At 40.2% G+C, this 17,006-nt stretch overlaps 1 protein-coding gene across 1 annotated transcript in view; it reads left to right on the top strand.

Moving 5' to 3' along the window:
• DNAI1 (dynein axonemal intermediate chain 1) overlaps positions 1-17,006 on the top strand; it is a gene marked incomplete at both ends in the record, with an annotated part of 135,691 nt that overhangs the window by 33,666 nt on the left and 85,019 nt on the right. Inside the window, 3 exons of the mRNA XM_079548150.1 lie at positions 1,099-1,183; positions 1,909-2,026; positions 3,987-4,030. Coding sequence (XP_079404276.1) covers positions 1,099-1,183; positions 1,909-2,026; positions 3,987-4,030 — 247 coding nt within the window. The remainder of the gene's footprint in view (positions 1-1,098; positions 1,184-1,908; positions 2,027-3,986; positions 4,031-17,006) is intronic.

Here is a 17,006-nt window from a genome sequence, read left to right as displayed (position 1 = left end):
GGATTTAGAGGGGTATTCGGGTCCTTGGAGCAACATGCTGTCAAAACACTTTGCATATACTTTGGCATTCTTGCACCACTTTGCAAAGCTGTTCTGGCATTGCCCTCACAGTCACAAACTGTCTGGGGAACTTTGTCCCTCCAGTTGCTGGCATGAAGATTTTGTCCTACTTCTGGCTAGCCCAGCTTGAATTTTTCTTCTGTTCACTCAAACACGTGCACAGAATAGAGAACATACTAATACAGAAAAAATAGGAATTGAGTTTAATAAGAAGATGGGATGAGAATGTTGTGATCGGGCACAAGGCTCACTCAGACAAGTATACAGTTAATCAGAGACCACTGGCCTTGCAAAATGTCACTCCCCAGGAGGTCTCCATTGCTATACCTGAAGTACTACCTGCATTCATTCCCACATGCAGATTTGCCCACTTGTTCTCTAGTGAGGAGGGTCAGATTTTCTAGTGTGTCCAAGCGTTTTCCACATGTCATGGTTTAAACCGTTGACACCACAAAAGCTGGACAGCCAGCATCCCCTTTACGCGTCTGTTGTATGTATTGTTTGAGCTCATGGACCTGTGTGTGCACTGAGCTGGAATTAACAATGATTAATGGAAGGATTTCTACATCCTGTGATCTTTACTTAAGACAGGATACCCGAAAGCTCTGCAGGCAGACAAAAAGGGGTTGCTGATACGTTGTCAAACACGATTGTATTGGTGAAGCTAATGAATTGTTACCAAGTGAGTCGGGGGATGGATCACGTGGATGCTTTTAGCTCATCCCATCATGAAACAGCTTGGATACATTGAGGGAATTAAGACTCTGACTGCTTTCATAGACAACCACCTTGCCATTGAGCTAAATCAGACACAGACACTGAAGTTATTATATGTCAGGAGTGAATGGCACCTCGCTGAACTTAATATAGATTTGTTGCCTTAATTCAAGTGCCCTTATTATTAGGTAGTAGTATGAGGAACTTCAGTGTACCCTGTATTCAAGGTGGAAAGACTCAAGCTTTTCTATTGCAAAAGGTCTGCAGGACTTGTAACCTACAGGGTATACATTTTCTCTTATTTATTTATCTTTTCAACAGGGGGATGATATAACCAAGATCTCCAATGCTGCCAAAATAATGGAGCGGATGGTGAATCAGAACATATTTGATGACATTGCACAAGGTACGGCCCTACTGGGAGGCGGTGTTTGCTCTCAAAACAGAATTCCTGCAGATGACTGGCCATAATTGTAGCAAGAATCACAACAGGTCCTCTGGGAAAGCTGGCTCTTAGTAAAAGAAGCAGGCAGGGATTTTGGCAAAAGATACCAAGGCAGTGGTTAGCAGTGGAAGATTGGAGCACAGTGCCTTTCAATGAAAACTGGTTTGTTGCCTTATGGGATGCTGGTGTCTCCGATGTTGAATGTTAGACAAATAGAGCTAAAAAGAGCAGGGCTAGCATACACAAAAGCTGGCATACACAAGGCTAACAGACAGCAAGCTGCAGTCATTCAGAAGACATGAACAACAGCCCTGCTCTAGCATATGTAGTACTGATGCTGTTTTGCAAGGGTTTTCATACCTTTGCTCAGCTCCCTCTTGAAAGGCTGCATCTAGCTTTGGAGAATGACCTGAGGCTACTTCTTGCTCTCATTGCTGCTTTCTTATTCATTCGTCTCCTTTCAGATCATCACCCTTTTATGTGAGGACTTGGTGCTTGATAAAGTGCAGGACTTAAGTGTTGTCTTGGAGTGAGACTTAAAGACCAAGACAGCTTTTATACTAATAACTGTGTTGTATTGAGGCTGTGAGAATGACAGAGATTCTTGTAAAGCTTATCTGGTACTCCACCATGGTTAAGTATTTCAGATCTTTTCCATGAGACTTATTATTTGATTTTGGTTTTAGATTTTAAATATTTTGAGGATGCCTCCGATGAATACAGGGACCAGAGGGGAACTCTCCTCCCGCTCTGGAAGTTCCAGTATGACAAAACCAAGAGACTTGCAGTTACTGCCATCTCCTGGTAAGTCTCCTTAATGCAAACTTGCTCTCAGTTTGCAGAGTAGTGGAATTAATTGTCAAGCCACCTTACAAGGCAGTGCTGGTTTCTGTGGAAACACTTTTTTAGTAATTACAGTCATCATCTTTGACAGCATCTGTACACACCACACACTTCTGGATGGGAAGCACCTTGTGTGGGGCTGAATGTGTCAAGCTTGGGACATTCAAGCAAAAGGTGAAGACCCAACAAGTATGGGGCAGTGCTAGGGCAAAGTGAGTGCAGTTAGGAGGGCAAATAAGTGTCCTTTCTTGGGAAAGCTGAGATAGATGGGATTTATCTTTGGATAATATGCTGTAAGAATCAATCCTGAAAAACCTAGGGAAGGAGAAGAGATAGTGCTGTTTTTGACAAGAGATGTAAAGCAGCAGAAAGGGAAATGCAGACATTGCATGTGCTGGTTACATTATCACCACATGCTGTAAGATGCTGAAGAACTCACACCTGGCCCTTATGCAGGACAGTGGCACATGTTTCAGGCACTGCTGTGACAGCAATGGTATTTATCTGTGGGGTTCTTACACACTTCAGTTTAGCAGCCATTTGACCTGCAGTCCACTGTTGCTTATTTACTCCTGGCCAGTCTGAAAATTATCATTTGAAAAAAATTATCATTTGAAAACAAATCAGCTCATGGTCATTGCCACAAAAAACTTCTCAACCTGAATGAATCCTTTACTTTTCAACGTACTTGATCCTCCCCAGATCCTTGGCTTGTTCATGCAGTTGTGTGAGACTTACACAGCTCCTGCCCTGTGCTATGCTACTTCCTCTTGTAGGTAGAGCAGTGTGATATATCTTCCCAAGGAGAATCTATAGAGAGACAAAGCAGGATTGCTATCTTTCGTCCTTTCAAGCCATTGCAAGTTTTATACTTTAATAGAATATTGAGGAGGTCGTTGTATGAGAATTACAAAATAATACTAAAATGAGATGTAAAATTGAGAAAAAAGGCATCTTTTACTTGTCATTTGTGTTGCTGTTATTCCTGTCTCCAGGTGATTGTTAGAGAAAGATGGCCCAGAAATTGAAAAAATGACCCCAAATTGCGTTATGTAATAAGCTTTTCTAATTTAATTTTTATTCTCACATTACTATCAGTGATGGTGCTTTTAGTGGATAGGAGCAAGAGCATTAGGATGCCTAGGTGTCTACCCAAGTGAAAAATATTTTTATTTTATCAATTCAGAATAGTCAGGGAAACAGTAATTAGGTAAGTTTCACATCCATTCATTTCAAGAGATTATGGACAGCAACAGTACTGAACTGTCCATACAGAGCAGAAGTTGTAACAGTAGATAATTTTCAAATAAAGGGACTTTTGAAGGTATAATAGCTAGCTACTCAGTCAGCGTGCTCTTACAAAACTGGTAACTAATTGAATCAGAAGGGAATTTCCTTTTCTGAGCTATGGTGATGAATTTTTGAACTGACACTTGTTTCTTGAATCATACGTTATTATTTAGTGACAGTGAAAGTAAGCTTATTGAGTGTTAATCTTCAGTGAGTTGGAAACTCCTTTATTATGGCTTCTGAAAGATGGAAGCCAACACATTCCTTCCTTTTTCCTTTCTTCAAAGACCTCATCTTTAAAAGTAAACTTTACATAATCATTAAGTACATAAGCGAGGAAATGCTGGAGATTGGCATCATGTATAAGTCTTTGCCCTTTTTATCCTTTTCATCTACTGCTGTGGTCTGAAGACCACATGATGATGTTATATTTATCTTACGCATCTTGAGTCCAGAAGAATTACTCATGCATGAACTTTACTGATGTGTAAATTCATAAGGGTCTAGCCCTTAGACTCTACGTAGTCCTGTGAGAATGGACTATGATATTAAAATGTGAAACAAATGTGCATTCCTGTTGAATTATGTAGTTAATTATAAATGCTTTCCTACCTGAATTTTCTCATTACAGGAATCCAAAGTGCAAGGACCTGTTTGCAGTGGGGTATGGCTCTTGTAAGTAAGAAATACAGAAATGACAGTGACAGATTTAAAATATTAAACTGGTGCATTGAGGTTAAATCACATTACACTGTGGGGCATGGACTACATCTTGTAGCAAGAACTCAATTTAATATATGTAAACTGCGATTGAATCGAAAATAGGGATTATACCTTTACATTCCAAGACATGAAGATTTAGAAATGCATGGGTAATGACAGTGTTAGACAGGATTTTTGGCACATGATAGTACTGACTCTCCCTTTGGCCAAGGACTTGTCTCTAGAAACACCCTTTAGTCTCATCTGATGGACTGTGATTGGCACTCCCCTTTCCCTGCCCTTCTAACTGCTTAAAGACCAGGTCTGTTCTGTTTCACCAGAAGCTAATAATGAGAGACATCTCTAAGCATAAACACATTGTCCTTTGGTGGGGAACATCTTTCAGAGATGTCTTTAGAGGTGAGCTCTCCATTAGGGCATGCCAGGCCTGAATACTGTGAAAAGGCATTTTTCCTGCTGTAGTGTCTAGGATTAGGTATGAAATTATTATGAGCCGCTATGGACATCTAGTTCAGGGCTTCCAGCGCTAATCCATTACAACTTCTGTCCAATGTTACTGCCCCCACATTCAGGAAATGGAAAAGAATTCCAGCAGGCTGATATTTTCTCACCGTTTTTATGCTATTTGTGCACATTGTATCTACCTTGTATAGATACCTTGTATCTACCATTCACTCTGAAATGAAGCAGAGAGGGTCAGAGAACAGAATAGCATTGCAAAGGCAGCAGAGCTTTCTCCTTGCTTCCAGAAATGGGTAGACTACAGAATGGTTCTTCTAATTTGTGAGAAGGACCGGGTGTGTTGACCCAGTCAATTTCCTCATTGTTTCTAGCAGGAAACTTCTTGTCTGAGTTAGAGTGTACTTTCTGAAGTAAAAGCTGATTCCCCTGTGGAGCACTAATAGTTCTCCATCTGGCTTGAAATGAAAATCAGCCACCAGGCTACAGATAAACAGTGTTTGAGAACTGCAAATAGCAGGATTAGTCACTGAATTTATTACCCTAAGCATTTCAACCCTGCGAGTTCTCTGTGGATGACAGAGTGGAAGACAGGGAGTCAGAGACAGGGCCTTGGCTTTGCCCACCTGCCATTTCAGTTGCTCTGTATCTACTTGCAAGACTGCAGATATACTTTTTGCTGGTGTTCTTTGGCATGAAAACGTTATAGTCTGTTGTGAGTATTCTCTACTAACAAAGCAGATTGCTTGGTGTTTATTTTTAGGGAACAACTATTTTGAACGGGTGCTGAAGGATCTCAGTTGTGATAAAATGACTATTGAAATTCATTGTTGGGAAATTTAGTTGTGGGATTAAAAGCTCAGTACTGGGCTTAAGGAAAATGGTTGTTATTCAGGAAAGAAATAAAGGAAAATAAACCTGGATACGGTAGAAGAAAAATAGAAAACTACATATAAAGCAGTAGGAGAAACAACAATAGAAAACTGAAACAATTACGAGATCTGTAATATAGCAATGTCTTGATTACTGTGTGCAGTTGTGGTTGTGAACTTTGAGGAAGTATATGTTTAGATGTGGGAAAATGGGAACGTGACCAGAAAAAGACACCAAGGATGAGCAGGGATATGTAGGATGACTTCTGTATCATCCAGCATGAACAGACTGGTGCTCTGACAACATGCCAAAGGAGAGGGGATTTGATATGGGTCTATAGAATCCTGAGCAGCAAAAGTGAAAAAGGGTCAAATATTCATTATTGCCTATAAGGCATATAAGGATGAGGGAGACCATATGAAATTATTGAGCTAACACAAATTTACTGGTATAATACAAATTTAAAATAGAATAATATGATACATTACAAAATTGTGAATGTTTTCTTCCCACACTGCATGCTCTGGAGGACAAAGATATACGTGGAGTCAAAAGATCAATTCACAGAGGAGCAGTTTGCTGCTGGCCATTACCAAGGACAAGTCCTTTGATTTAGTAAATTCATAATTGCAATATGCAGGAAACTCTGAATATAGGTATAGAACAACTTTTGCTGTGATTCTTATGCTCTTTGATCAGTTACTGCTCAGCACTCTTGGAAAGCAGACTCTTGGCTGTAGAGGCCCTCGATGTGCTCCCAAATAGTCTCTCTCTTGTGCTCTGACAGTAAAACCAGATGGGTTGTCTTCATTTATACTGGTAAAGATTACATTCTGTGTGCAATATTCAAACATTTGATTTTTCTTTAAAAATGACATTTCTCTCTTGAAGTTCACTGCATCTGAGCCCAGGAAATGTTCCTGTTAGTTTGCTGAGAAGTCTGAATTGGCCTGACAATTTCTTTAATCCAGCAGGCAGCAGGAATTCTGAAAAACAGAATGGGATCAGTCTTTGCAAAAGAAATTGTGGCAAGAAGCGCTCAGGATATTCTTCACCTTGTCACCATCTCACAGCCCCTATGCTAAGAGCACGGGAATTAGGCAGGACTTTCCCACTGTTCTGCCATCCAGGTGCAGAAAGGGAGATGAATCCGGGCCAGAGAAAACAGTCCTGTTGTCACATGGGGACTCAGCTAGAGCCACAAATAGAACTCAGCTCTTTGGATCTGCGGTGAACATAATTACATCACCACTCTTTTGTGCAGCATGCATTTGGCAGTTGCTGCCAGGGTACGAACAACACATTTGTTCTGCTGCCCAAAGTATACTTTCTGAAACAAAAGATCCCTTGTTTTGTGTGGGTCCATTTCACTCCATCATGGTGAATTCTTTACAAATAGGGTCCTAGCTTGTCTCTTGCTTTTGTATCCTATTACTGAAGGTTTCATCAGTAATTTATTTGGATGAGGTTTCTGATGCCAATGGCATTTCTTTGGCATGTGACAGTCCCCTCTGAACAAGGGAATACTGTCATTGCAGTTTGCAATTCAGGATCTTTGCTGCTTGGCTAGAATTAATTGTTATTCCCATCAGGAGGAGCTGTCTTTCTGGTTTTGTTTCTGCATAAGTGAGATTGCTGGATTTCTGGCTAGACTGACAGCCTGCAGCATAGGCTTCAGAGGGCTGTGGTGGGTGTTGGGCTTGTGCTCTGCCTTGCTCATGGGAGCACAACAAGCCCAAGCCTTAGCAATCACTTGAATTCATGTTCCAGAAGTAAGTGTGCTTCTGACAGCATTCGAAGATGGCTTTCTACGTGCAACTCTCCATCACATGAGACGGGAAGGAAAAAACAGTATCTTCCTGGGTGATGTACCTTCCCCTGCTCTGCCTGCACTCCGTGGGTGTAACTGCCAGCTACAAGGATGCGTGAGGAGTACAGGCTCACCCCCAGAACACTGAAGAATCTGGTAGAGCTGTCCAATCCTCAGTTCTTTACAGTGAAATGACTCTGTATAATGGGGTCTAGCATGGGCACAACTGGACCATGTAGAGGGGCCTATACTGCTCTAGCTGTCTCTGTAATTTCAGAACAAGCAGGATGAGCTAATGCAGAGTGCTTTTGTTGGTGTGACTGCATTAAAGGAAAAGTTGTTATGCCTTTGTGACTGAATTAAATTGGTGTAAAATCCTGGCAAGAGTTTTCACAGGGAATAACTATTTAGTAATAGATTCCTTGAGATTTTTGATGCTGGGGATTTATGGTTGAACACTGAGACAACAGAGCAGTTCTTATTGTGTTCATCTAGGGGGAGAGGTATACCTACAGTCTTGTATTTTTCATTTTCTCAAATGCACTGTCCAATGAATGTGGACATCTTTCTTGTACTGCTCACACTGACTGAAACTGATGGATAGACATTGCAGTAAGGACGTAGGAGGCACAATGTCTCCAATTAGGACATACTCAATGTTCTTCAGAGATAATGGGGAGAAGAAAAATGGACTACATATCTTTAACAGCAAGGTACTGCAGCTTCACCTCTGTGGTTTGCAGGCACTGCTTACTTGACTGAAGGTTTCATCCCTCAGCGGATCTTCCAGGTCAAGTGAATCAATTCATCCTTACCACTAAAGGATGAAGTGCAGCTACTCAAGGAGCTGGCTGCTCTGTGACACTGAGAAACTTTTTCTGTAGGGGGGGTAGTGAAGAAAGATAGCAAGGCAAAAGTGAAATAGGTTTGCATGATCAAGGAGCGTGCTTCTTTTGCCTTGCGGAGTTTCCCTCTGTGAGTTTAGATGTCCAGAGACAACTTCACCCACAACTGGTGATTCTGTCATTATATGATTTACCGAATCAGGACTTTAGTTTGGAACTTTGAATAATAAAGGAAATGTCTGGTAACAGAATTTGCTTACTTTTGGAGGTTAAAAGCCATCCTGCAAGGGACAGTGAGAGTGTGCTTCAAAGTATGCCATTTTTTCCCCCTCTTTATTTTGCAAGAAGTCTGGACCGCCTCTAGAAAGCAAGCTGTGGAAAAAAAAAATCAGTACAGAATTCCCAATCCACTGTCCATTCCAAAGATTTAATGAAAATTAAAATCAGCTTCATGTTACAAACCAATTAGGTTCATACAGACCCTGTTCCAAACCCCAGAAGTTTCTTCTAGGACAAATACTTTGTTTTCTAGCCACTTCTAAATACTTATTTGAGAGGCATATATCACAAATAGGGGAGGTCAAGGTAGGAAATTCATTAGGCATCCTCTACCCTGGTGGTTTCAGACTGTGGTGTGCCTTTTACAATCACCATTTCCATGTCAAAACTCCATCTGACTGAGAGTCTTTCATCCACTCACCCTCAACATCCTACATTCTTCCCAAGTGCAAACACCATAATCAGACATACCGACCTAGTTTCTCTCATGTGTTCTTCATTCAGAAGTACAGTTTCACCTCCCCTGATGGTCCTCACAGTTTTAGACTAAGCCATTGTGTAATCACAGCTCATGGCAATGGTAATGACTGTCAACAATGACTGGCATCAGTCTTTGAGTTTTTGCTTTCCAAATTGTAGCCTCCTGTCCTCGATGTAACCTTCATTCATAAAAGGACACTTGCAGTCATATCCATCTAACTACTGGGATAAGAGCGTACTGTAAGTGTAGCTGTCTTTTTCATCATTTCTGTGCCAGTAGATGGTTTACATCATTACACAGAATAAAATAAATAATACCAAGCACTGCAGGACTAGAAATGATGCTCATAAATCTGCAAAAGAAAACATCTCTATTCACTTCTGTTTACAGCTCTGCTATAGGCCCTGACAGCAAACCTGGTTTAAATCCATTTAGTATGTGCTCTACTAATTCCATATCATGTAAGATTTAAATTGCGTGTTATGATGTACTTAACAGAATGCTAAGGGAATATACAGATATATTCTTGTCAGCACAGTTACTTCATCAGTTACCAGTTCATCACCAATGACTTCACCAGGAATGGCAGCTTTGACATTTACCCTCTCCACCGGTCTGGGGACCGCAGTGATAGAGGAGGCAACTAAGCAGGACTGGGATCCTCACACTGCAGAATCTTACTGAGTTCAGATAATGTCTGTGATCATTAATTTGTTTTAACTACTTATTATAATGCTACAATGTGATCTTGAAATATAGATAAAAATTGAAGTTTTCTCTAAGGTCTCAGTCCAATTATGGTATCAAAAGTATCAAAACCTTATGAAGCCCAGCTCTCTGAAATTCTCAGATACATTGGAAAGTCACAGAAGATGGGACTGAAAAATATTTCAGAAAGTTATTAGTCCATCTACGTACAAGGTAATATTTTCATTTAAAATATGAGTGGGAGGACTAAGCTTCGTCCTACTTAGCATGCAATGTAGTGGCAAGATTGAAAGTAATCCATGCGACAAGAACAGAAGCATATGTTGGACAAGGAGAACTCCGCAAGCCTGAAAACTCAGTTTGACAGTGCAAGCTGTGGGTTTGAGGGCAGGCTGTGCTACAAGTTGTACTAGGTGTTCACTGACAATTTTTCTCGCTGCTGTGGCACAGCAAAAGACCGTAATGTAGCTTGTGGAAGATAGCCTGTGCTGGATTTTCATAACTAGCAGCGTAACTACTAAACTTGGTTGATTCTGATGAATGACCAAAGAGTTTTAAGTAAAAGCACTAAGAAGACTGAATGGTGCCTAAGGAATTCAGATCTCTGAAGCAGATCACAGAAAGTCTCTTTCAGATGGGTTTTGAGATGTATGTATATTTAAATCATGCTTGCAGTACAGACACAGATGACTGCTATGAGTGGAGATCCCTTCTAATCCTTCTGTAAGCTGCATGAGTTTATTTCGGTATTGCTAACACTGAGACTGAAAACGTCAGAGAGAGAAAAAAACATTTAGGATTTATTAAGTGAATTTCCTTGTCTTGTGTAAGGCTATGTGCATGTGATTCTCATGAGGGGACTGCACTGGAGTTGGCTCTCTAGTCATACACCAGCACCTGTGCTGGGCTGGGACCAGCAGGCAGCTTTGGCCTTGTGAGACACCACAGTGAAACTGCTGCAGTTACCTAAGTGCAGTATCACAAAGGCTAGTTGGGATTCATGTGGCCCACAGCTGCATGCACACACTTCAAAGGGAGACTGACACTGTAGTCTGGATTCAGTTTGCTATTTGGGCTGTACTTATGAAAAGCACTAAAATGACACAACAAATCCCAGCTTTGAGAAGATGTCTCCGTGTCAGTTCAAATGCTTGTGCTCAGCACTGATCTAAAGTTGCTAAAGTTAAACACAACTTCACTGTTCAGAAACCAAGGAAAATCACTCTGGCTTTGGTAGCAGTTTTGACAGCTTTGTGCCAGCATGGTAGCTGAGCATTTGCTTTTGACTGTAGGTGTCTTGCTTATTGACACTGGCTATAGGTACTGAGTTGAAAGACCTACTCACGAATGCTGATGATGCCAGTTATTAATGATGGTTGGTTTATTAGTGACAAATTTAGGACCCAACTTGAGAAAGAAAAATGAGGCAATCAGCATTAAAATTGTTGCTTAAAATTGTTGCAATAATTGTTGCCTAGTTGCCAGGCATTTTAATTGGTTATATTTGTTACATCCAGACAGAGCCCTCACTAAATAATGTGCCAAATTGCTACTGTAAAGGAATATTATAGTGCAGAAAACAAGTACAAGCATATAAGCGAAAAAGAAAAGTTAAAAAGGGAATACTGTGAATCTTATTTGTGAATTGCTGTAGAACATCTTTATGGACACTCAGTACGCCCACAACCAAAAAGAAGGACCATGGGTCTGCTCTATTTAATTTATGTGTTTATGGTGCACTATGAGACTTTCTCACAGCTGTAAGGAGCTCTTCCATGACTACACTGTATTGATTAAAACAGGCTGTTGAGGGAAAAAAAAAAAAAAAAAAAAAAAAAAAAAAGAAGGTAAGAAACAAAACAGCATTTGTATGCCTCTGAAGCAAACGTAACAAAAGGAACTACGCCAGGCATGTCCATCCTGAGGTCTGCAGGCTGCTCAGCCCAGCACAGCTTGCCATCATGTTGGCAGCTCTTGAGCTATCAGCCCATCACTCAGCCATAACCAAACAGTGATGTGCTGTTAACCCCATCTGGGCTGAAACCAGGGCTGGGCAGGGTGCAGAAACCAGGGTGCAGAAATCAGGGCCAGCTCAAGTGATGGCAAAGAAGTTTATGCCTTTTGGATAAACACAGTCCTGTGAACAGCAAAAATATGCATTCATGCTTTCCATTTCGCTAAAGAAATTTGAGAAGAGCTTTCAAGATTGCAAAAAAAAAATCTTTTTGTGTGTGTGTGTGTCTATTTGTGACTTTACTTTCAGTCAACATAAATACATGACCTTCAGATTTTCAAATGGAATCAGTTATCAGCAATCAGATACTCAACTAAAAAATCTGATCGTGTCTTCCTGCTGGACTTCTGTAAAGCCTATCTTACCAAAGAAAAATACCTCTCGCTTCACACCTTATTCATGTCATTGCTTTTTGGCATTACATACATTTGTAAACAACTGTTTCCAAGAACGAAGCGCAAGAGGAGTAAGATTTCATCAAAAATCTCCAACGAACACCTTGAGACCTCACTAAGAATGGCAACCACTGCCATTGAACCAGACTGAGGCACTAGTTGCATAAAAACAGGATCAAATATCCCACTAGTTTTGTGGTTTTGTTGCTTTCCCTTTATTATGTTTTAGTTTTAAAAAAATATATTGTTTTTGTTACCTGTGTGTTGCAAACCTCCACTGCCCACACTATGCATGTATACATTTTATGAGGGCTACTCCAAAAATAATGCTTCCCATTTTATTCTCTTGGTCCATGATGGCAGAGGCAGATGTTGGTAGTATGGCAGGAGAGATTGAACCTTCCCCCCAGTATTCCATTACGTTTTGTTGCTGTACAACAGATGGCAGCAGAGGGGCAGGGTTACAAAATACTGTCTGTCATGGAAGTGCAAACGAAGGTATGGAGCTGAATTCCTCCATGGGGAAAAAGCATCACCCTCTGACATTCAGTGATGCTTGCTGAATGTTTATGGAGACCAATCAGTGGATGTGAGCACAGTGAGGCAGTGGGTGGAGCGTTTCAGCAGTGACAACAGCAACAGTGGGTCACCTCTGATGGTATAGATTCTTATTAGAGCAGCATGCAGGCTCTTCTTCATCACTGCCAAAAAATGCATAGCTAATAATGTAATGATTATTATTTTGAAAAATAGTGTTTCGTGGCTGAGACTTTGCTTTAACAAACAGTGCAACTTTGTTCATTATATCTGTTGTAGTTTCTATTAAAACAAATAGGAGTTATTACTTTCAGTGCGACCTACATGCATACAGCCCAAGACAATTCCTTTTCACTCAGTGTGGCCCAGCCAAGCCAAAAGGTTGGAAATCCACAAGGAAGAAGCAAGCAGAAAATCACTGCTGATATTTTGATAAGACAAATATCTGACAGGTGGTGAGAAATGGAATAATCAGATTGAAGATACAGAATGACTTAAATCTCTTGATAGGAGAGAACAGGAAATCAGTCTGTTCTATGGTGACCAAGCATAGTTGTGAAGAAATTCAAGGCATAATCTGTATGGAGGCAGCCCTACCTTGAGAAGCTGTGATATTTTAAAATAGTGACCTCTGGCACAGGAGAGATTTTGCATAAGAACTCTGAGTTTCAAAGAGCCTTTCTTCACTTAGTGCTTAAATGATCCCCTTAGAAAGGCATGCTTACTTCTGGTTTTGACATGCTAGGGAGAAGGATGACAAAATAGAAAGTGTTCAAAAAAGAATGAAGGAATCACCTAAGGAGCACTGACTTGGGAAAGGAAGTCAAAGGAACTCCGTTTGTTCCACTTGTCAAAGAAAAGCTTATTAGTAGGTTGGATCCTGGTCTGTTAACTCCCTGTATTGGGCAGACAGATCACGTAACAAAGGGCTCCTTAATCTCCCAGACAAATGGTGTAACAAGATCAAAGAAAAGCTGGAGCTGTTAAATTTAGGCCAGACAAACTGTGGGTTTTAATAGCAAATGGGTAATTGAGAACACTAGTTTTGTTGCAACAAATTCCAAATCTCTGGAAATTTTCAAATGTGGAAGCTTTATAGGTGGAATATTTGTCACCAAGTTTTGCTCTGTGGCAGCAACTTTTTTATTTAGAACAAGAATTAATGTCGAAAAAGCTGAAGTTATTTATGTATTTGTTCTTCAGGAGCTTGGCTTATTCAGTCTTTTAGCCTTTGCAGAGGCTGTTATCAGCGCTATCTCATGTCAGAGACCTTGAAGTTCACTGGAACAACATCTGTATCCAGGGTCCTCCATGATCTGGAGATCTTTAAAAATCCTCCCCCACCTAACCGATGTTGGAAAATTAAGCCATCATGCATATAACTAATTGTGGCCAATTATGCATAATTACACTGAAAATTACAACACTTTCAGATCTGTTTTCCAAATACCAAATATCTCTTACCACACATACATGCTCTGGGAGCGTAGAATTGACGGTACCTGTATACCTGTCAACTCTGTTAGTAAATGTAACTTACTAAGTACAATATGTTATGTAAATCATGTGAAAAATTAATTTCAGTTGCCGTCTTAATTATTTGTAATTTAAATAGTCAGAACTTTGCCTATTTTTTCTTGTCTTAGCCTTTCACTCTGTGTAATTTTAAGTTTAATCATAATGTAGTCTTTTCCTGCAGCAAAAGCAAATGCTAAGCATTAAGTAATAAAAGGCTCTGATGATGTGTTTGGAGAAAATGACATTTTAAGAGATATTTTAGAGCCTGAGGATCAAAGGAACTCCTCAGTCATCCTGTTGTGTCTCTGGTGCATTGCAGGCCATTAACTTCTATTCACTTACCTGTCTGTCTAGCCCAGTTTAATTGATGCATTTTGGTCCACAGGAGATGAATCATTTGTATGCCATAGTTTTACCTGGTTGGTAAAGCCAGACAGACTCTTTCCTTGTTTTAGCTTTGTGTCTGAAACAGCTACATTTAAGTCACTATGGAATGATCTTGTAGCACTGCATAACAGAAGCTGGGTTGAGATCGTTTAACTGTCTTTGCCATTGATGTTAATTGATGTTAATTAAAGTGATGCTCTCATAACAGAAATTAGCTAAAAGACTGTCTTCCCTTCTACACTGGAAGACTCCTTCATTTGGCAAGAGCTGATCAACAGATGATGAGGAACAAGCAGAACAGCTCTACACACTTTTAAGTGTGTCATTTTATGCTGCACGTTTTTCAAAGATTTTGAAAATACAGATGTTCTTATGCCTAGGCTCTGTAAGACAAAAGGCATTTATAGCTTGACTTTTCTATAGCAAGAGTCCTAGAATCAGGTATATTACTCACACTCTGCTGTAAGCAACAAAGATATTACCAGGTCCCAGGCAATGGTGGCTTTGGAGGCCCAGACCGCCCTCAGCAGAATTGCTGTTTGAGGGCTGCCAAGGCTGTGCTAACACACCACAGCACCACACTAATGTGGTGGATACTGGCTACCTATTCCCTAGGGAACATCCCATGGCTCCTGTAGCCAACCCTGGCACCTATCTGTTCCCCTAGTAACTCACATTTAGATAGATAAATGGCAAAGTAACATCTAAATAAAACAGAAACCCATGTAACTCAGCCAAAATGCTTTTATTTGTGCCAGATACTTTTATTCTTACTAACTTTATAGTTATTCTTGCTTTATTTTGGTTGCCAAAATCATCATGTGAGCCGCAAAGCAGATTTCTTAATCTATTTCTATTTCTATCAGAGAGAAAATAGTAGCAAAAGTATGAAGATCCTATCTTGATTTATTTATTTGCATTAAGACTTTGCAGTGCAGGTTCACAAATGTGTGAAAGCACAAAGGATGGGAATTTCGTAAAATCCTTATTTTGCCAGCCTGTATCACTGTCAGTAAAACAGAATTATATGTCACTTTCTTCAGAAGAATTCCAGAGCCTCCATAGAAGAGAAGGCTAAATGAATTGCTTTGTTTAGCTTAGTACTGGTCTGTAAGTATCTCACAGGTGGTAAATGCCAAGGAGGCCTAGGAGCCTGTTCAGGCACATAGAGTCATTTAAGGGAGAGTTTGGAATGCTGTAGGTTTGCTGCGGTTGTCTGCCAGGAAATGTCCCTGGATCCAACCACCTGAGAGACTTCTCCAATTCTTCATTGTCAGACACAGCTGCAGTTGTGAAATCACGTGGATAAGGATAACCACTGGTTCAATCTGATTTATTTAGTGCTTAATTTGCATAATTTACTGTGGCTAATTAGCTCAAAAATTTCAAAGTCTTTGATAAGAAGGCAGAGCTACTGTTAATCTTTCATGGCTACAGGAAGCAGCATTAGTAGTTAAGTGTAGGTGTTGAAAAATTCCACAGCCATATAAATAATTTGTACAGAATTCCGTGATTTTTCTCATGTTAGCTATTGCTGCCTTAGGTGTGATCAGGTGATGTGCATTCCTCAATTGCATTCAAGGTCTCTCATGTTAAGGAGTCACTTTAATGCTAAGTCCTGTGTGGAATCTGCAGTTCTGCAAGCAGTTCCCCTGGGGCAGAAGAATGGAATTATCTGTGTGGGTTTCTTTTTTTTAAGCTATAGAAAACATCTCCATTTCAGTCCTGCAATGTGGAAGGTATTACAGGAATTCCTAATGACACATCAATGCGTGGCTGAGATGCAGGGGATGTACCAGCTTGAAAACAATTTGAAGTTTTTCAGCTGTAATGCTTAAGTACCCTTGAACATGCTACTCCAATCAGTTTGTTGTGTTAGACTACACTGTGACAGTACTTTCATATCAGAGCACCGAGATGAAATCATCTGTCTTCTATCTAACTCAAATAGAAAAATAAAATCACCATGAGATCCGCAGAGCTTGTGGTCAGCAGAGCTTGTGGTCAGCAAAGCTTGTGGTCAGCCTTCTGTGCAGGCATCATTAGCAGTGGTGTACCTGTAACTGGGACTAGGCTGACCAAATGGACGAGTCATTAACTGAACTGCCACTTCTACTGCTTTCTTTCTTGAACTTATCTTGACAGTATGCTGAGTGCTGTAGGAGTCTATGCAGAAAATGTGTGTATGTATCAGCATGAGCAGCATGCATGTTAATAAACCCTGCAGGGATGACATAGTGCAGGAAACTCTCAGGTTGAAAACATATCAAAAAGTAAACAAAAATTCCTCTGTTTAGCTTCCCTCTGTGGCTTTATCTGCCCCTTGATGCATGCCATCACAGAGCAAGACCATATCTGTAAGCACTGTTTTTACAAACCCCTATACTGGGAAAGGTCTGTTTTTATGTAGTTATCTGACAAGTATAATAACTAACAGTTGTCTCTTTTAATAGCTGTCCTTAAAACTGTAAGGACAGTAAAATGTCTTTTTATTTGATAAAAACAATGTATTTTAAATCATTTTGAGTGCAGTGTACAGATTTATGAAGTCTTCAGCAAAAGGCTGTTTGACATATGAAAGTGAGAAAAAAGGAATAGCTAGAAGTGGAAAAGGCAACACTA

This window comes from Tetrao urogallus, assembly GCF_951394365.1.
Source record: "Tetrao urogallus genome assembly, chromosome: Z".
NCBI lineage: Eukaryota > Metazoa > Chordata > Aves > Galliformes > Phasianidae > Tetrao > Tetrao urogallus.
Note: the sequence above shows the minus strand (reverse complement) of the source record. Positions and strands in the feature narration are given on the sequence as shown.